Source organism: Amphimedon queenslandica, unplaced genomic scaffold, assembly GCF_000090795.2.
Source record: "Amphimedon queenslandica unplaced genomic scaffold, v1.1 AMPQUscaffold_13420, whole genome shotgun sequence".
Classification (NCBI taxonomy): Eukaryota; Metazoa; Porifera; class Demospongiae; order Haplosclerida; family Niphatidae; genus Amphimedon; species Amphimedon queenslandica.
In genome coordinates, this window is record NW_003546344.1 from 111,720 (window position 1) to 132,098 (window position 20,379).

Sequence of the window (20,379 nt, forward strand, 5' to 3'; positions counted from 1 at the left end):
TCCAGCCACCTCTATTACTCATATCACAATAAACCTATAATGCAAATTATTTGTTGCTACAGTGTAGCTTCTTTATTAAGGACACCATTGGGCCCACACTACCTATCCTTAATACATGTACAGTGTAGCCTCTTTATTAAGGATACCATTGGGCCCACACTACCTATCCTTAATACATGTACAGTGTAGCCTCTTTATTAAGGATACCATTGGGCCCACACTACCTGTCCTTAATACATGCACAGTGTTACCTGTCCATAATGCAGAGGTGTCCTCATTTTAGAGGTACTAATTTTGTACAGGTTTTTTTACCAATTGGGACATTGCAAAATATCTTTATTATAAATGGTTCTGTATACTGTTTATATTAATATATTTACGTCAAAGGCTGGTAGTTCATCAGGTTTCACAGTATATACTCCACTGCATACTTTACCATTTTCATATGCTTCCTTACAATTACGAGGAAGGCAACCTATTAGTAAAATAGATACAGTATGTCTAATCATTATTATTACTGTATGACTTACATGCTTTTTGTGTTTCCTGTGCAGTAGCAATGCTAATAAGAATGACGCATCCTATCAGCTTAAAATAAGAGCAGGAATCCATCTTGTCTTGACTTGCTGTATAGAACTAATGCTGAACAATCCTTTTACTGTAGGCTACCAGTGATGAGTTTTTGTGTACAGCTACTGCTTTTATAACATGCTGCAGCTTCATTTCCTATTACAAAAATTGCCAATTTTTGTAACAGGAAATGAAGCTTTACAGATCTAGAATTCAAGTTTTGGTGGCAATTATGAGATGGGTGGGGTAATTAGGAGGTGTGGTCAAGTAAGCTTGTGCAAAACCATAGATATTCATGCAGTATTTCTTGTCACACCAGTTTGCAAGTACCCTTTTGTTCTTTACTTTTTTCCAATTTAATCCTGCTACTTTTCCATTTTTATTTACTTTTAATATTATATAAATCAATTCATAAACATTCTATTTTGTATCATGATCATAAATGAAGGTTAACTGTACTTACAATGTTGTATATCTTCTTGTGCATTGATTATAAAGTTTCAAGGCATAGCAAAAATTCCACAGACCAAGAAAAAGGAGAAGGAACAGATAGAGAAAGACCATAAGACAATAATAGAGACATTATAAACAGTATTTTAATTAAAGTAAGGTACATTTACATTGTCATTTAAGTAATGAGACGAATGTATAATAAAAAATAATGTAGCTACGTAGAATACTGCAATTTCATTAGTCGATTGCCATAGGCATAATAATAGAACAATACTTGATGGACATCAGAATGTAATGTATATTACTATTATATCATAAAAAGGAAATGGAAGTCGGTCCAATGACTATTGGCATGAACTACAATTGAAAGTTGGTGAGTGTCTTGATTTACTATTCCATTTCATTGCCTTCTCTTGGCCTCTCAGTCAATCAGTAGGTTAATCTGGCTCACACTCACAGTAAAAATTACTATTGTGAGTATTGTACTACAGGGCATGTGTGTGTGGCCAAATCAAAAATGGTTAGGAGGTGATTTGCCATTTCAATTAATTTTTCTGATATGCGTATGAAGAATGATCACCAGTAGAATGGGATGTGATAGACGCGTGACTTGTTATTCTCCATCTTTTAAAGGCCATTTCTGCAAAACATTCTAAGTTGTCAGCCTGTGCATTGGATTTACCAGTGGGGACTGTAGTTGAAGGAAGTTCAAAACATTGCGCATGGGCAATTTCTTCAAATAGAAAAGTTTGAGCTTATTCTACTTAAAATTAGATTTTTACAAATTTTAAAGTTGATCAAATACTGAGGGAAAGTCCCTGTAATATAGTACAGATTTTGGTCAAATTTTACCAAAATTGAAAAGGAGAGAATTCCTCAATTTTATTACATTTTCTGATAGATATAGGTGTACTTATGTTGTGTAGAAAGTTTGAGCTGATTTCTATCAGAATTAGATTTTTTATGAATTTTAAAAGCTTGTCTAAAAATGGCTAGTACAATGACTACTGAAATTTCCTACCAGTCTAAGATAAGTTCCTTCACTAAGTATACCAAACTTAATTAAATGAGAATACATTGTCTTAGTGTTGGCATAAACAACATAGTGAAAGTTCGTGACTCCAGTTACTATCATGTTCCATTGTCTTCTCTTGGCTTACCATTCCATTCAATCAGTGAATCTATTATTGAGTTTATTTGGCTAACAAAAACAAAAGAAGATTTTCCATTAAAATTTAATAACAATCAATACACATGTACATGTACATAATCACAGGTCACAGAAATGGTAATTAAATGAGTGGGTAGTGTTTGGTATTTGGGTGTAGCTCTACACTACCTTGTTAATGTGACTGAGGATCCGTTGTGTGCGATTGGGTGAAAGTTCTCTACTCTGCTCCTGTGATAGGCTAAGAAGGTACCATACTCTGAGGCTGTTCTCTGCCATTTCTCTTCTCTCTCTGAAGACAGAGGCGCTAAGAATCTATTGAAAAAAAATGTCTTTGGATTGAAGTATAATATATATAACAACACAATCACCCTCCCTCCTCCATCCTCCCTCTATCCTCTCTCCTCCATTAGGTGCTCCTGGTGTTACTGTTAGAGGAGAATCTGTTGACAGTAAAGTTGTTCCACAGGCTCCTAATGCCAAGCAACCAGCAGCTCCTCCCACTTCAATAAACAGTGAAATAAAATTGCCAGACACTAAAAGAAAGAAACTAAATTAATAATAATAATTTTTGTCGATAAACCTCACTAATGATTACGAGTGAGAATGACCACGTGGAAGCACGTTGGTCCTAATTTGGGGGAGTGGCCACTGGAAGAAATATGTCTGCTTATTTATTCAGAAGAATATCTCTAGATAAAGGCTTGTTGGTAAGCAATCATTAGTACTATAGCTCATAATCACTTTAATATAGTTTTGTAGGATTTTTGAGGGCCATTTAATGAGCTGCAGCGGGCTATCAAGAATTAGAGTAAGCAAGTAAACTAGATTTACTCACTAACCAAAAGTTATTTTACATATTAAACCATCAACTGATGTCAGTATGTATCACTTTAGCTTTACTGTGACAAGAAAGGGAATGAAGACAAACCAAAAGTATTCAAAAAACCTGTCCCCAGAGGTATAGCATTTAAGCCAGGGTGGAATGCACTTACATGTAGCGTCTAATTTTAGATAAACTTGATATTCGGTTCAGTCGTAGCAGTGGTCCAGGTGGCCAGAATGTAAATAAGTGTAAGTCTTTTTTAATATATGGGATAATAATAATAATCATTACTGATCTAGTAAGCACTAAAGCAGAAGTAAGGTTTAATGTACAAGAGGCTGACTGGCTCCCTGATAGAGTGAAGGAACGTCTCAAAGAAATGGTTCGTTTGTAATTGCTTGCTTCTTATAAGCATTAGTTTATAATATAAGTATTAATATAAGTGTTACCGTATGGCACTTTATTTTGGCAATTTGCCACAAAATTGTAATTGGTGGTTTTTTGTGTACATGTGCATTACTGAGCATGTGCATTAATGATTGGCGGTTTTAATATTGGGGATTCTGCTTGCAAACCGCCAATTGCCAAAATAAAACTCTGCCAAATTAAAGTGCTATACGGTATGTTGATAATTATTTCATCAATGATTTTATCTTGAGGAGATTTAGGGCTGGAAAAATAAATTATATTATTATTGCTTATCATTATTATTTGCAGTTTGGGACTAAAATCAATAAACTTGGTGAGATAATAGTAACGTCGCAAGTTTACAGAACGCAGTATCAAAATTTAGAGGACGCCATCAAAAAATTAACCAAAATATTGGAGGAAGCTTCAGAACTTCCCAACGAACCATCAGAAGCAAAGTTAGCAAGAATTAGAAAACTGTAAGTTAGTAAGTTGTCATGCCATGAAGAAATGACGATTTTTAACAGAAAAAGACAAGGTAATGCAAGGAGACTGAGTGAAAAGAAATATAACTCTTTCTTAAAAAATCAGAAGAAACTTTATTAACTTTCATTCCTTCAGTTTAACTTTATTTTAATAATTATAATATATATATATATACATGTATGCATAACACAAAAAATAATATACAAGATTGGGAAAAATTTAGTGTTTTCATTACATATCAAACGTCCTATGAAATAGAAAATAATACAATATAAGATAAGAATACAATAATGATTGACATACCACACGAACACTGCCAAACTGAGGTATGTAGGGAGGAATATAGGGAGGATATGAGGGCTCACTGTCATAGGATTCATAACCATCCTGTGGGAAGGAAAGAAAGGGCGAGGGATTAATATGAATTTTAAAAGTTGCTCAAAAATTCTTTGGCCAAATTTCGTCAAAAATAGCAAGGAGAAAAAGTCTCCATTATTATAAATTTTTTTCCTAATATCCTTATGTTGTGTCTCAACTTTAAATTTTTATGAATTATATTAAAGTTGCTCAAAATTGGCCAAATTTTGTCAAAAATGACTAGGAAATAATACTCCATTTTTATTATTTTTTCTGATAAATATACATGTCCTTATGTTGTTTTAATTTTGAGCTGATTCTAATCAAATTTGGATTTTTTTATGAATTTTTAAAGCTGCTCAAAAATCAGGCTAATGACCAAAGGCTATAGCCTTGGGTCTTTGGCCAAATTTCGTCAAAAATGGCTAGGAGAGAATTCTCCATTTTATAATTTTTTTCTGATAGATATACATGTCCTTATGCTGTGTATCAACTTTGAGCTGATTCTAATCAAATTTGGATTTTTTATGAATTTTTAAAGCTGCTAAAAAATCAGGCCAACGACCAAAGGCTATAGCCTTGGGTCTTTGGGCAAATTTCGTCAAAAATGGCTAGGAGAGAATTCTCCATTTTTATAATTTTTTCTGATAGATATACATGTCCTTATGCTGTGTATCAACTTTGAGCTGATTCCAATAAAATTTGGATTTTTTACGAATTTTTAAAGTTGCTCAAAATCGGGTCAACACTATATTTTAGTGTTTGTCAGCTCTTCAGCTAATAATATACATAATAGATATTAAAAATACCGTAATCATAAATAACTGAAACCACTCTCTTTCTCTTCCTCACCTTATAAGAAGAGTCATCAGTGCTAGTGTAGCCTGGTATAGCACTAGAATGATAAGTGACACTCTCATGACTGGTGTATATGCTGCTCCTTGGGGTTGATGCTGTGTCAGACTGCTGACACGAGGAAGGAGCCACTTCCACTCCAGTGTACATAGAGTGTGGATTAGGATCAGTCCTTATGTACTGACCATCACGCTCTTCTGATCTCCTGTCAAGCCATAATGATGGCCTCTATGTATTAGTACATGAGGAGAGACACAATTTTACAGTAAATATATATTCGATACTATAATAGTGTAAATGTACATTGTTCATGCATCAAGAATTCTTCTAAAGCCCAGCATACACTATGCAAAATTTGTCTTGTTGCATGCAACACAGTTTATACAGGAGTCAATGGAGTCAATTAAATTTACTTTAGCAATTTCTCTGTTGCTTTCCTCCTCCTCCTCCTCCTCCTCTTCCCTAGTGCCCTCCTCTGGTGGTGGTGGAGTCCCAGTAGGTAACTCAATGGGTTCCTCATTAACCCTCTCTGGTCCAAACTCAGTCTCCTCCTCCCTCTCTCCCTCCTCCTCCTCCTCCTCTTCGCTGAGGTGAGGCAGTACCGTTACAGGTCCCAGTCTTATCGGAGGTGATGGTGAATTGACCACACCCATCTCCGTCTCGTTAAACTCGTCCGTCGGCTGCGAAGTAATGACACCGTTTGGGACTCCGCCCACAGGCACATCAGGGGAGACTGGCGTTGGTATAAACTTGCCTCTGCTCCTGCAGCAGTACAACTGGTCCTGCAATAGAGACATGTACCCCAGTAACTCCTTCCTCTCCAATATTAGGAGTAGCACCATCCACGCCATGCCAACGAGGGAGAGAGAGCAAGAGAGAAAAGAGATACCAGTCAGTATACCAGTAGAATTAATGTAAGCACCAGATATAGCTAGAAATGGAACATGCTTTAAGAGAAAAAGAGTCAATTTAATTTAATGCTGGAACTCACGATAGTGAAGAACAGGACTAGTTGAGAGTAGAAGAGTGTAGCGTTGATCTTCTTCATCCAGTACCTCTGGACACTCTGAGCCTTCACTCCTTCATAAACTGGAGCAAAGGGAGAGCACATACATGTACATGTAGATATACATGTAATAAGAGAGCATTTGTTACATAAAACAAGCGAGTGTAAAATTTACTGTATACCATCAAATTTACGTGACAAAGATTTTTTTGCAAACTTTGCGATTTTTGCTCCCGTCACAAAAATTAAAATTGCAAACTTCTGCAGCTCCACTGCCACGTGATGCAGTTTGCAATCTACATGTATTTGCAAAAATTTATTTCATAAAATCTTAAAACTGCAGGATTCACAAATTTTTTTTTGTCACATAAATTTCATGGTATAAGGAAGTTACATACCTCTTAATCTGTGGAGCATGATCCATTGGTAGACTCTTAACGACACACAAAATGGAAACGATAATAACAGGAGTGCTACACCAGTACCCCTAAAATAAAAATTATTAATTAATAAAATTATTAAATGAAAATACTGTATAGCAGGAAATTTTGGAGGGAATTAAATTTGGCGAATTTAACATTTTGATAGCCATTCTCCAAAATAAAATCCACCATTTTGAGCTATTATACGCATGCTCAATGGCACGTGGCAATTAATTCGCCAAATTAAAATCCACCAATCACCAAAAAATTTGCCAAATTTAACTCCATCCAAATTTCCCGCTATATGGTAATAAATTAATAAAATAATTAAATTAAAAAAAATAATAAAATAAAATAATTTATTGTCCGTTGCTCTCTCTTACCAACATCCTGGGCAGCAGGGGTCCCCACCCTCACACAGGTGATCATCGGTTGCTATGGCAACGACGAGCCAAATATTAATGCCATAGACAAGAGACAGCCACATAACACCAAGCTAAAACAATAAACAAACAAATAAACAAATAAATAAATAAATAAATAAGGAATTGCATTCACTCACAAATTGAGACGTTGCTTCGTTAACAAAAGAAAAGATAAACATTACTGGAGTTTGCTGCGTCAGCAATTTCGGATCAAGAAGACGACTGAAAAGAAAAAAAGGAGAGAATTAAAAATGTAATTATAAAAAAAATAATAATTTATACTTATTACTTACGATGATAATAATAATAATAGAACTAGTGCAAATAAGCTCAATATGAAAACACATGATACTGAGATCCAATACACATCAAGACCAGTCAGTAAATTTCCGCATACTAAGTCAGTAAATTGATGGAATAGTCTGTACAGAGGATAGCAACGACCGGCGGAACACGAAAGAAAATTTGCAGAGCTTAACGAGAAAGCATTCCAATTTCCAATAACATCAGTTGCTAATTTGCAAGATCCTGTGGAAAGAGAAAGGAAAGGAGAAATGCTTTAGTAATGATAACAAATATGATAACATTGTACCGTCTAGCCAACAAATAAGTATCATTAATCATTTAATTACCAGAACAGTAAACACAGCTGCTCATGTACATGTATGTAAGTGCATGGATACGTATGTACATGAATACCGTATAGGGGTTTTATTTCGTTGGTATAAAATTTCGCAAATTTGTTCAGATTTGCCATTTGTTGGTATAAATTTTTGCAAATCTTAGCCATTTTCCTAGCGTGCCACACCTCTTTTGTGGAATTTAATTCCGCGAGTTTAATACAAATGCTAAATTAGTGAAATTTATTTTCCAGTGAAAAATAACCCCTATACGGTATATTCAGTTCTTACTGTTATAAACAAATCTATTAATCTTTCTATTAATATTCAGTTCCTCCGTTTCAACATGATCCAACAGACTATGTCCCTCCGTCCCACGACCCAGTGCCTCAGAAAGCAGTGAGCTGTTATCTTGAAGCTCCTCTCTTAGAGAATTGTAGGAAAGATCCAGTGAAACAAGAGAGGGGAGAGCGGAGTTGATGGCAGTGAGAGAATTATTAAAGACAGTTATTAGTGTATCATTATCCAGTGCATAGCTCTGTAAAGAAATGAAATAAATAACTTAGAACATGTACAATGCAATGCATGCATCAAAAAAGTGAAAATAGGGACTTCTTTATTCTGTACTATACACAGGCTTTGGCTCAATTTTTGAGTAACTTATAAAATTCATAAAAATCCAATTTTGATTGGAATCACCTCAAACTTTCTACGCAACGTAAAAATATGGTTATGCATCAGAATAAAATTATAAAATTGGACAGTTCTCTCCTAGTCATTTTTGGAAAAATTTGGCCAAAGACACTGTACTGTAGTACAGGGACTACACAACATAAGAATATGTATACATGTATGTATTAGAAAAAAAATACAAAAAATCAAGAATTCTTTCTTAGTCATTTTTGATGAAATTTTCCCAATGACCCTGTACTATAGTACAGGGAATTTGGCCCGATTTTGGGGCAACTTAAAAATTCATAAAAAATCCAATTTTGATGGGAATTAGCTCAAACTTGATACACATATCAGAAAAAATTACAAATTATAAATTGCTACTATTAATAATAAACATTTCAAAATTATAATGCCCCCAGACATACTATATTGCTAATAATATCTTGGAGGTTGCTAATTTCTATGGAGAGAGGCTGGAAGAGGTTGATGGGAAGAGGAGAAGAGGAATTGGACCAATTGAGCGACAGATAACGATGAAGAGAGGTCTGGAGGTTGGTACCAAGGAGTGAGTGAGGGTGGAATGAGTTGAAGGCAAAATTTGAAATATTCGAAACATACTGGTGAATGTAGTCCTAAGAAATCAAGGGAGCAAGAGAGAGAGAGAGAGAGAGAGAGAGAGAGTGAAAAGGAGAAATAGTAAGTACAGTAAGGAGAGAAAGAGGAGTAAGAGAGAGAGAGAGAGAGAGAGAGGAGCAAGAGAATTAAGACTAACATCATTGCTGATTTCTAGTTGATCAAGTTTCATGACACTCTTGAGCTGAAGTGCATCAACAGCTGAAGCGTTCATTGAACACTCAGTGAGTACAGAGTGAAGAGTGAGTGGGTATGAAGGCTGACTGTGGTAGACACTACCAAGAGGGTACACATCACCCCAGGACTGGTTCTTATCAATCACTTCATCTAAAAAAAAGATAATAATATTTTATATGCACATACTTATCATAAAATAAAGGCACCAGTTACTCATGCACGAGAAGTGTAAAATATTTAAATAATATCATTGAAATTGCAGGTAATATGCCTCATCCTTCCAACTCTATATAACATGCACATACATTTTTACTAATAAAATAATATCATTGATGTCATTTAGCTATAAAACCAAGTCAGCTCACCAATCAGCTCTGTGTAGTTACCATGGACACCACAGGACCTGCCAAGGAGACTAGCCAGACAAAGCGTAAAGATGAAAAAGATGGCGGAGACAATCCCTGACACTGACAACCAACAGGAAAGCCTAGGAGAGAGAGAGAGAGAGGAGAGGGACAGTGGCATGATTATCATACAATGGTCACATGATAGTCACATAATGGTCACATGATGATCACATGATAGTCATATTATGGTCACATGATGGTCACGTGACTCACTTTTTCAGTACAAGACCTGCTTGATGGCTGGCTCTTATGTAGGCAGAGTCTTCTCCATAAAGATAAATGAATATAATGTTAATGAGACCATAGACCACAGTGAGGATGACACCAACAAGAAGGACAAAGAGAGAGAGGGAGAAAGAGACTGAAATGATGACTTGGAACTCATTAACATTTGACAAATAACTAAAAAAATATTAAAAATACACTTAAACTTAATAATGATTGAGGAATGCTATTGGTAATTGATAGTATCAGCATACATGTACATGTACATATACATGTACATGTACATGTATATGTACATGTATAGTACATCTATAGTATATGTATAGTACATGTATAGTACATGTATTTTTAACGACCTGGGGGCGAAGCCCCCAGGTCGTTCCTATAATTGAATTCACCCTCGCGCTATGTATATATATATATATATATATATATATATATATATATATATATTTATTTGTATGTCCACACTTACATTTCTTCTATACATGTTGTATTGGAGAAATAACAAGCCTTAGCAACCACCCGCCCACGCTCTTTTACGTGAGTGGGTGTGGTCACGGCAAACAAAATGGCGGTTTACACATGGGACAAAGTTAAGAGCTTTCTAACAGCAAGAGAGCATAGAGATACTGTCTAAAGACTTCTCTAGAAGCATTAGAAGGTAGAGAGAACCTCTATAAGTCTTAATAATGACCAGGTTGTACTTGTAAGGTGGTGAAATCAATTATAGGAATATTTTTTACCCTGTTACGCTTGTTTAGTTTAAAATCTGCAATTTAAATAGACTTAAACTTCAACTGCTGCTTGACCTCTCCCTAATTTTCCAACTACATGTACATACCAATGATACCACTATGTATGCACACATACATGTACAAGTACATTTACATTCAATATACATGTATTACCGTATAACGCTTTATTTTGGCGGCGCTTTATTTTGGTGATTTTGCTGTAAAATTGTAATTGGCGGTTTTTAATTTGGCGATTCTTGTGTACACGTGCATTACTGAGCATGCGCATTTAATGATTGGCGGTTTTAATATTGGCGATTCTGCTTGCAAACCGCCAATCGCCAAAATAAAACTCTGCCAAATTAAAGCGTTATACGGTATTATAAGGTACATACTTTGGTCCTAAATATTTCTCTACAATGACCTGTGATTGTGGATAGTCGTAAGTGATAGGAGAGTACAAGGTGTGAATATGATCAGCAATTATTGACATGTTAGTGACTAGTGGATGAAGATAACTGTGGAACTGCGTGAATATAACATCACTGACATTGTCCTCCTAACAAACAACATATAAACAACAGAGCTATAATAATAAAACAAAAAGACCCCAGCAATATAAGCAGGGTTTCCCACAAAGCATGCTAAGTGAGCTAAACAGCATAGTACAAGTGCATGTACATGTACATGGATGTTTTGACTTCTGAGCAACTTTAAAAATTAATTAAAAAATCCAATTTTGATCGGAATCAACTCAAACTTGCTACACAACATAAAAACATGTATGTGTATCAAAAAAAATTACAAAAATAGAAAATTCTCTCCCAGTCATTTTTGGTGAAATTTGGCCAAAGACCCTGTACTATAGTACAGGGACTTTGACCCAATTTTTGAGCAACTTGACAATTAATTAACAAAGCGCTATACCAAAATCTTTTGAGAAACCCTCAATACAAGGCATGGTAAATAAATGAAAAATAATAATTTAAGCATAACACATCCTTACCACGCTGCTTAAATACTCATTAAAGTCGTAAATCCTTCCGTTAATAGATAAAGGTGAGATGAGGCTCTCTGTCTCTTCCATTGTACTGACTATTGTCTGGAGTAGACTAGCATTGAACAATGAGAGGGACAAGGGAGTGACAGAGGAAGGAGGAGGAGGAGAGAGGCCGACCAGCTTCTGACAACTGATTGATAGCAAATGGTTTGATGAGTTAACATAATTTGAACATAACTAAAAGAGAGAGAGAGGAAGAAGTGCAAAAAGTTGCTTCACAGTGACAGTGACATTATGCCTTGCTCTTACATTCATAAGAGAAGATAGTTCATCCAATAGGATAATGAAATTATCAGTCTCATTATTAATAGCTCTTTCAAACTCTAGAAGACCCAAGGCCCAAGACCCAGCATATTCTGCATCAACCGATATACCAGACACCTATACATGTACATGTACAGTACATGCATAAAGGATATGGAAATAATGTACATTAAAATGTATATATACAAAACTTGCCTCATATAAGATGTGAGTAACATTGTCATACAGAGAATTATTTAAGTATTGCTTGATATTTCCAGAAAATGGACTATATAAGAACCAATAATGATAATAGTGGAGCAACAATTAATAATAATAATAATAATAATCATGTGATATGTTAAATTACTCACTAAATATGATCTGTATAAAACGAATTGTTCAAAAATTGAGCCTCATCTTGCAAGATGCGTTGAACATTAGACAAGACATTATTATGTATATCAACTAACTGAGAGAGAGAGAGAGGGAGAGAAAGGGAGGGAGAGAGAGAGGGAAGGAGAGAGAGAGGGAAGGAGAGAGGGAGGGAGGGAAAGAGAGGAGAGGGAGGGACAGAGATGGAGGAGGGAGAGACATAAAGCTGTAGAAAGCTGTAGTACTACTACTATCCCACACTGAGAAAACAAATTTTATGACAAAACACATGTAATAATAATAATAATTACAATAATAATATAAAACCACATATTTTACATAATTAAAATACAAACAACGCCCACACTGATCACAAACCTCAGGCAGAGTTTGATTGACAACACCCACAGAATCAGAGAGTGACTGACTGATCCTCTCTGTCCCAATCAATGATATAATGACGAATGTGAACAGAGGGACTATAGTAAAAAGAGAGCACAAGGCAATGCCCCAGCTGACGCACTGAGAGGTCAACGATGAGTGTCTCTGCTCAACATCTTCGTATCTCTCCTCGTCATGCGAGTGAGAGCATTTCTCCCAATAACAGAACAAGAATAATAACAATAATGGGAGCAAAAGGGAGAGAGAGAGGACTAGAGCTGAAGAGCGGAAAAGGGAGGGAGGAGAAGGGTAGAGAAAAAAAAGGAGAGGGAGTGTCAGATTATGTACAAACATCATAGTGAGACATGATAGAGCATGCTATACCAGTACCTACCTATTAATGAATACACTAGGTTGGTTGATAAATATTGGACTGATGCATCAAATAAAGTATCCTCATTAAAAGGTGTGGATCCATTATAACTAGAGAGAGAGAGGGAGAGAAAGCATTAATAATAACACCAGATATTTATAATACACAGCATATTTACAAAGCTTAATACCACATTCATTCAATACCATGTACTCACATTAGTGATACAGTATTTCTCAAAGTATCGTACTCGACATTTGTGCCAAAGAAAAATTTTCTGACGTTACGAGCGCTACTGAGAAGGAAGGCTAGCCCCCCGTCCTGTTTCCTTAAGGTCTGTGGAGTGGGAGAAGTGTCGTGAGAGCAAGACTGAGCGAGGGAAAGAGAAAAATATACAAAAACATTCAGTGCCACAGCAAACCAGATCTTCATGACTAATTAATAATTCCTATTGACCACGCCTACTACAATTATTAATAACTACTACAGTTAATTAATAGTTATAACTAATAGTTATTAAAATTAAAAATTTTTATACAAAAATGAAAAAATCAATAATAATTGCCACAAATAAAAATCACACACTACATCCACAAAAACAACAACAACAACAAAAAATGTTTATTTAACTGGTGGGATCTGTAGCCAAAACTGTATGCTCTCCATAATCTGATCCACGACTTGTCCTGAGCTCTCGATAAAAAGATGAACTTTGACTTGTTCCTCAAAGCCTGGCCTAAGAGTAGCAAAAGAGAAGTATCTCTTATCAAACGGGTGACGGCAATAGCCAACAATCGATTTACGAGGATAGTTACGATTCACAAAATTCTTCTGTTTCTTGTCGCTGAGGTTAATACCAAGCGGAGAGACGTACATCCCAATGATGTTGTTATTCCCAATGGGCGGGGCCATGCCGGCAGCCACGCCCTTTTCATTAAAAGCCTCCAAGGCTTCAAGGATACTCTGAGGGGTGAAAGGTGTTTGGAGGTTTGCAGTTCCAACGTACGACAAGGAAAATTTGACGTATTCTTCCTCCGAGAATTCCGAAACACTCGGATTAATGGTTGGTACAGTAACACCGTCTTTTCTCTTGCGAGGAACATCCAACAGACTAGACTGCACGTGAGAGGTACTGGAGAGGTAAGACTGGAATGAAGGAGAGTGGGGAGCAAAGGAGGAGGAAGTGGAGGTGGAGGTGGAGGAGTGAGAGGAAAAAGAACGCTGCAATCTAAGTGACTTTAATCTTGAGAGTAATCCGGTCTAAAATAATTAAAAACAAATTTGTAACATAAGTGTATACAATGTACAGATACACACTCCCCCTCTCCCTCTCTCTCCCCTCTCTCTCCCCCTCTCTCTCCCCATCTCTGAGTTAAGAGTTGCAAATTGTTAAAGTTTGTAAGAGGAAGTACTGTTATTCCTGTTACAGATGGTTTTAAGGCAAAGTGTGGGTTTCCTAATTGTGAAGGTGCAATAGATGGTAGTCACATATCCATATCTTTACCTGTGGAATTTTATAGTGACTACCTCTCTCCCTCTCTCTCTCCCTCTCCTTCTCCCCCCCTCTCTCTCTCTCTATTCTTAATTACCTCATTAGCTGTTTCTTGTTGTCTTTGATAAGACACCTGGCATATTGATTTCAAAGCTGTTACCATCTTCACAACTTCCTGATGTGTCCCAAACCAAAATACGTGTCCTGAAATTGAAACAATTTAAAATGAGCTAAACAACAAAACATTTTTATCAATACACAGAACTCTTGCTTTATCTAAATTTAGTGAAATAACTTTAAAAAATATTTCTATTACAGACAGTAACACAGGCAGGAGCAATAAACAATAAAGCATAAATAAAAGACCATAAAAGAAGTACATTAACACAATCAGTTGCATTCTTCTAAGACTAACAATACTTTATTAAGGTTTTATGTTTAGGTTAAGGATTTTGTGGGCAAAAATCAACATGAATTAAGTAGCAAGTTTATCGTTTTAACTAATTCCAATCAACAAAAGTCGATCCCCGCCCCCTCTCTCTCTACTTTACGTACCTGCTGTACTCTTGTTAGAATCCCTTGTAACATACCCCAGGTACCTACTATCAATCTGATACACACCGAGACACTGAATGGCCCTAGTGTGCTGGAACAGGAGGATCCTTCCCTTGGAGTCCTTCACCTCCACATTAGAGAGGGTCAGGTTGACCGATACTTCGTGAGACTGCGAAGGCTTGAGCTCTGTGAGTGCCTTCCCTATGATATCAGAGATGCTCTGCTCTTTGTGAGAGGGGGACCGAGTGCAACCAATGTACACAGCAGTGAGAGAGGCAGAGAGTTGCTCTTGTGGAAAACAAGAGAGGGACAATGGTAAGGACTCATGCAGTTCATCGACCTGTGAAGAAGAGGAAAAAAAGAATTTTTAATAAGTAAATTTGTTTAATTACTATACGTAACAGTGTAGTGGTGGTTGTTTTGTGTTTGTCTCACAAACAGCATAAGACTATTATCATTTTGTTAATCAACAAATTTCGCTTTTGCCGAAAATAGAAACACACAAATGCCTGACTGTCTACAGTTTATGGTGGGTTTGTTATAGTCCCATTGTGTTATTCCAAGTAAACGGTTGGTATACCAATAACAATCGCATTGTTTGTAATTATGTGCTACGATCACTTCACCACGTAATATTCAGTCCCCTCCTCCAACATTAATTCGACTAATGGTCTGTGTGCATTCAATAATAAGAGGACACCAAATAAGGAGGACATAGTACAATCTACAGAGGGAATGCTAATCATAGTCTTTCATCTCTTTAGGATGGAGAACTGATAAATGCTACCTTCTCTAAGTGAATTCTGCTAGTGCCACATTAGTCTAATATGGTATAAACTATATTAAGGGTTGTCATTATAACATTCCCCTCTCTCTTCCTCCATCCTTCCCTCTCTCTCTCTCTCTCCATCCTTCCCCCTCTCTCTTTCTCCCTTCTTTCTCCTAAAGCAAGAATTCAATAACCAAAAGCCCCATTACTTAGGACCCCTTTCTCTCTTCTCTCTCTCTCTCTTACATACCCCATGATCAGTAGCTTCTCTCATTGATAGCACAGCAAGCTCTAAAGATTGGAGAAAGTCGTTTGAGATGATTTGATCAGGGCACCTCAGCAAATGACAGTGAGGGATTTTCCCCTGCCAGAGAACAATACCAACAAGACGCTTATTCTTTGAGCACTGAGAAACCTCAAGGACCTCTGAAACAGTGAAACTCTTGAAGAGCGGCCCGTGACGGGAGGGAGGGTAGAGTCTTATCTTTCTCGTACACACTTGAGCGAGCACGTCGGTCGCCTTGAGCATTGCTTTATTATCAAAGAGTCTCTTGGCACACTCATCAACACAGCCGTGATACTGGTCTATGTCACAGCTCCCGAGATACGCGACTGAGAAACGAGATATTTCTTCACCGGATGAGTTCCATAAGAAGAGGTCCATGTCAGCTCCCTTATCCTTAGCTATGGCAGGCTCTGAGACTCTCCGCTTGCTCCCGGGAGAACTAAACACGTTTGCAGGTGAGGATGTAGGGTTGGGTTTTCTTTGAGAAAGTAGATTTTCAAGACTTCCACTTTTTTGGACGCTCCACTGTCGGAGCGGGTGGAGCTCATGTAAAAGGGCCAGAGGCATGTCACCCTCTCTGGACGAGTGTGGTTGTGTTGTCATGGCGGGTCCCCCTGCTAGAGGAGGGGAGGGGGAAGGAGAGGGTGAGAACACTGGAGTGCTGGACTCTCCATTTTGTTTTGTTGGTAGGTAGTAGTGTCTGTCAGCTAATATTCCTTGACCATTAGTATTGAGATCACCATCTTCTTCTTCATCAAATATAATAGGGTTTTCTGTTATGGCTAGTGCGAAAGATGTAGGCCTGTACATGGCAACCTCCTCTTCAAGAACATCACACAGTCTCGAGGAGGCAAGCGAGGGTCTTTTTCTTCTCTCGACGACCGGCGGCGGGACAGATCCAAACGCCTGTAGCCCAGCTGGGTCGGAATTGGAGTGTGGGCGCCTCACAGTGCTGTATAGATCTTCCTCTGAGAGCTGTCTTCCACTCTCTGAGCGATTTCTAGACGTAAAATAGAGCTCTATGTACTTTCCTTGAAGCGGGAGAGGCTTTATGTGTACTCCGGGAGAGCGAACTGGTGGTACTCGTGGGTTAAAAGGGTGGAGCAGGTCCGCACTCCTAGTAAACAAATGCTCTTGGAGGAGAGGGTTGCTAGATACCCTGGTCTCCCTTGAAGGAACAAAATCACTAGCATAATAAGAGGTGACCTGAGAATACAGAGTGCCAGAGTTGCCATTAGTTCTACTAGCTGCTGCTGTCTTCATTTTCTTTGCAGAGAGAGAGAGAGTAAGTGAGAGAGGAGGCCAGCTACAGTGGAGCAAAAAACCCAACAAGACCAATGGCTGACAAAGAGCAGCTATCACTTCCTTTCTCTTTGACTATTTTTGAGGAGGAGGATTTATGGCTCAGACTAGCCTAGTAGTGACGGGAGTTCATAGTATGACAGGCCTTAAGCATACCAACGTACACTATTAATAATTATTATTTACACTCACAGAATTACACAAATGCCAAATGTGTAATTGCCTGTGCATATAGATATTAGTACAAGTATGTGCATTATAGTAATAGTATACGTAGTCCCTAATAAGTCTATGGTCTATGTATTAGTGGTATATGCATTTGAGAGATTACATGTAAAGGTGTGGTGGTATAGAGTAAAGGGAAGAGGCAGAGAGGGTACATACCACAAGTCTAAACCAGCTCCAGAAGACAAATGAGGTAACAGAAATGGCTAGGATTAAATTAAACCATGGCCATGTCAGGTTTGCTGATTAAAGTAAAAACTAACAATCTTCCCTATTGTGGAATAAGGGGAATACACGTAGAGTGATAGTACATCTGCTGCAGAGTCTGTTTGCAACTTCATTATGTAATTCTACATAATACTCAATGTAGCATATAGGTTATAGTGGATAAACAAGTTGACGGGGCATTAGGAGGTACTTCTATTGTTGAGTGAATGGCCTTAAGGAGCTCAGTATAGCACAAAAACTAATGAGGTGAAGTTATGATTTTGGCTGATTACAAGCAGAAAAATTCAGATTCCAAAAATTTGCTCAGAAAAGTCACAATGCACACTTGAGGCTTTTGATTGAGCTAATACCTTTTCAAATAATTGCATTTTAATAATGAACATGATAATCACAATTACGTGCACGATGATACCAAACTCACTCAGATAGATTTAAAGACACAAAGTTAAATACAGTATTGAGACTTTCTTTCTCAAAGCTGGCCAGTTGGTTGATGGTATCCACGTGATTTATGATGATAACATCAGGACTCTCTCTCGCATATATCTGGTATATTTCCTTGACGTTGTCTCTGCAAAAAGAGAATATTCATTCATTTATTTAATCTCACTTCATTCTCGCTTTTATCCTCTGTGATTATAAATCTATACAAGAAATTGCTCTGAGAAAATTTCTGCCGCCATCATCTTTCTCATTAAAATTATTCAGGCTTTAGTGTTAGCCACGCCCACGAAAAAAATCAAGATTCAAGAAACTTGAAGAAAAGAAAATGTTTAACATAGGGAATGAACCGCCAAGAATGATCCTGGCAAGAATGTTCCTGGGGTTTGCAATCGCGTTTGGAGCAGGATTGATGTTATCTGGCAGTTATAACCAAAAATCAGACAGAGAGGTGAGCCACAATGTAACTGTAATTTGCTTTTAATTCACTCTACCAGTTGAGGATGAAAGAAGATGTTGTGAGAGATATGGAGAGACAAGCAAGCACACAAGAAACAAAACCTCCTCCTCCTTAAAAAGCAACAGGAATTGGAACAAAAACTAAAACAAAAAACGCATAACTGAATTTAATACAATCAGTATTAGTTGCAGGAGCCGGAGACGCCATGTTTATAAACTAGTATCTATGCACACAGGATAAAAAAAGAAATATTTCAGCATAAAGATTATTAATAACATCAAATAATTGTCAGTACGCCTAGCTATTGTGCATAAAAAAAACAAGCATGTGTGTATGAGAGTGAAGAGAGAGAGAGAGAGAGAGAAAGGACAGAAATTACAGTGTAAGAGAAAGAATAACTTGACAAAACCCACAGTACAAACACACACACACACACACAATCAAATTCTACTATTAATAATAATAATGATAATAATAATAATAATAATACTAGACGAATGTAGGACATTCAACTGGGACGAGCCCAATATAGTATTTGTTTATGTCAAAGCATTTATGATTTTATTATTTTTATGATACAATGAAAAGTAAATCATCAGTGACTTATTACGTGAGTAGAATAATGTTAACAGTGCTGCTGTTGTTGGTGCCATACCAAGTAAGACTTATGCGTGATTCTGTAGAGCAGTATCACAATAGAGAGAGACTATTATCACTGACAATGCTAGCAGTAAATGGGTCACCAGGCTTGGCATGAAGTTGTATTCAAACTTTTATGGTCATTGAACAACGATAAGAGACCACAAGAAATATTTTATTTCTGCTTTCTTTCTTCTTGTATGTGTGTGTGGTGGTAGAGTAAAGGGAAGAGACAGGTACATACCACAAGTCTAAACCAGTTCCAGAAGACAAATGAGCTAACAGAAATGGTTAGGATTAAATTAAACCATGGCCATGTCAGGTTTGCTGATTAAAGTAAAAACTAACAATCTTCCCTATTGTGGAATAAGGGGGATACATGAAGAGTGATAGTACATCTGCTGCAGAGTCTGTTTGCAACTTCATTATGTAATTCTACATAATACTCAATGTAGTGTATAGTTTATAGTGGATAAACAAGCTGACAGGGCATTAGGAGGACAGGTTCAGAAGTGCATGAGTGAATGCCCTTAAGGAGCTCAGTATAGCACAAAAACTGATGAGGTGGAGTTACAATTTTGGGCTGATTACGAGCAATTGGATCAGAAAAATTCATATTCCAAAAATTTGTGCAGAAAAGTGACAATGCACACTTGAGCTTCTGATTGAGCAAATATTTTCCCAATATATCATTGCTTTTTAATAATGAACATAATAAATAATTAAAATTATGCCAATGCACGATGATATCAAACTCACTATGATAGTTTTAAAGACTTATAGTTAAATATAGTATTAAGACTTTCTTTATCAATGCTGGCCAGTTGGTTAATGGTATCCACGTGATTGTGTCCATCAGCAATAAGCTTCTTTATGACATCAGGATTGGACTCTCTCGCATATATCTGGTATGCTTCCCTGACGTTGTCTCTGCAAAAAAGATAATATTTACTTATTTATTAAATCTGACTTCATTCTCGCTTGTATCTTCTGTGATAAATCTACACGAGAAATTGCTCTGAGAAGATTTCTGTACAACCTGACCGCCATCTTTCTAATTAAATATTCATGTAATAATTTCCTCATTAGTTAGTTAAACC

At 36.9% G+C, this 20,379-nt stretch overlaps 3 protein-coding genes and 3 long non-coding RNA genes across 6 annotated transcripts; 2 read left to right on the top strand and 4 right to left on the bottom strand.

Moving 5' to 3' along the window:
- Positions 1-1,874, bottom strand: LOC109581777 (uncharacterized). Its single transcript, XR_002184766.1, has 3 exons — positions 531-1,874; positions 381-475; positions 1-34 (listed from the first exon to the last, which is right to left on the bottom strand). It is a non-coding gene; the product is annotated as an uncharacterized LOC109581777 (long non-coding RNA).
- Positions 1,875-2,058: 184 nt separating this feature from the next.
- On the bottom strand, positions 2,059-2,402 carry LOC109581779 (uncharacterized). Its single transcript, XR_002184768.1, has 2 exons — positions 2,363-2,402; positions 2,059-2,224 (listed from the first exon to the last, which is right to left on the bottom strand). It is a non-coding gene; the product is annotated as an uncharacterized LOC109581779 (long non-coding RNA).
- Positions 2,403-2,464: 62 nt separating this feature from the next.
- Positions 2,465-4,161, top strand: LOC100634687 (peptidyl-tRNA hydrolase ICT1, mitochondrial-like). The gene is made up of 8 exons (XM_003386447.2): positions 2,465-2,535; positions 2,605-2,901; positions 2,946-3,002; positions 3,089-3,152; positions 3,206-3,265; positions 3,317-3,399; positions 3,735-3,904; positions 3,953-4,161. Exons 2-8 carry the CDS (start codon positions 2,854-2,856, stop codon positions 4,029-4,031), a joined length of 561 nt encoding a protein of 186 aa, XP_003386495.1. The 5' UTR covers positions 2,465-2,535; positions 2,605-2,853; the 3' UTR covers positions 4,032-4,161.
- On the bottom strand, positions 4,046-13,338 carry LOC100632793 (uncharacterized). Its single transcript, XM_019996189.1, has 22 exons — positions 13,100-13,338; positions 12,904-12,992; positions 12,507-12,787; positions 12,128-12,225; positions 11,970-12,042; positions 11,760-11,891; positions 11,457-11,687; positions 10,846-11,009; positions 9,702-9,890; positions 9,447-9,568; positions 9,044-9,231; positions 8,697-8,903; positions 7,888-8,134; positions 7,270-7,504; positions 7,114-7,198; positions 6,935-7,047; positions 6,528-6,616; positions 6,115-6,212; positions 5,537-6,070; positions 5,121-5,351; positions 4,215-4,298; positions 4,046-4,158 (listed from the first exon to the last, which is right to left on the bottom strand). The coding sequence occupies exons 1-22, from the start codon at positions 13,312-13,314 to the stop codon at positions 4,150-4,152; spliced, it is 3,714 nt and encodes a 1,237-aa protein (XP_019851748.1). The 5' UTR covers positions 13,315-13,338; the 3' UTR covers positions 4,046-4,149.
- Positions 13,339-13,436: 98 nt separating this feature from the next.
- On the bottom strand, positions 13,437-20,378 carry LOC109581780 (uncharacterized). Its single transcript, XM_019996190.1, has 5 exons — positions 20,250-20,378; positions 15,949-18,310; positions 14,930-15,269; positions 14,472-14,578; positions 13,437-14,142 (listed from the first exon to the last, which is right to left on the bottom strand). Exons 2-5 carry the CDS (start codon positions 17,245-17,247, stop codon positions 13,504-13,506), a joined length of 2,385 nt encoding a protein of 794 aa, XP_019851749.1. The 5' UTR covers positions 17,248-18,310; positions 20,250-20,378; the 3' UTR covers positions 13,437-13,503.
- On the top strand, positions 18,309-18,990 carry LOC109581782 (uncharacterized). The gene is made up of 2 exons (XR_002184769.1): positions 18,309-18,631; positions 18,678-18,990. It is a non-coding gene; the product is annotated as an uncharacterized LOC109581782 (long non-coding RNA).
- Position 20,379: the final 1 nt, after the last annotated feature.

Bases quoted from the DNA above. Each gene is read 5' to 3' on its own strand.
- LOC109581780 (XM_019996190.1), bottom strand. From the start codon at position 17,247: ATGAAGACAGCAGCAGCTAGTAGAACTAATGGCAACTCTGGCACTCTG. The intron at 15,270-15,948 runs GTATGTAAGAGA...TCTTCTTCACAG, and splicing joins GAGAAGCTACTGATCATGGG to GTCGATGAACTGCATGAGTC. The intron at 14,579-14,929 runs GTACGTAAAGTA...TTTCAATTTCAG, and splicing joins TTCTAACAAGAGTACAGCAG to GACACGTATTTTGGTTTGGG.
- LOC100634687 (XM_003386447.2), top strand. From the start codon at position 2,854: ATGTCTGCTTATTTATTCAGAAGAATATCTCTAGATAAAGGCTTGTTG. The intron at 2,902-2,945 runs GTAAGCAATCAT...ACTTTAATATAG, and splicing joins CTCTAGATAAAGGCTTGTTG to TTTTGTAGGATTTTTGAGGG. The intron at 3,003-3,088 runs GTAAGCAAGTAA...GTATCACTTTAG, and splicing joins GCGGGCTATCAAGAATTAGA to CTTTACTGTGACAAGAAAGG.
- LOC100632793 (XM_019996189.1), bottom strand. From the start codon at position 13,314: ATGAAGATCTGGTTTGCTGTGGCACTGAATGTTTTTGTATATTTTTCT. The intron at 12,226-12,506 runs GTTTGTGATCAG...TCTCTCTCTCAG, and splicing joins TCAATCAAACTCTGCCTGAG to TTAGTTGATATACATAATAA. The intron at 7,048-7,113 runs GTGAGTGAATGC...TTATTGTTTTAG, and splicing joins ACGAAGCAACGTCTCAATTT to CTTGGTGTTATGTGGCTGTC.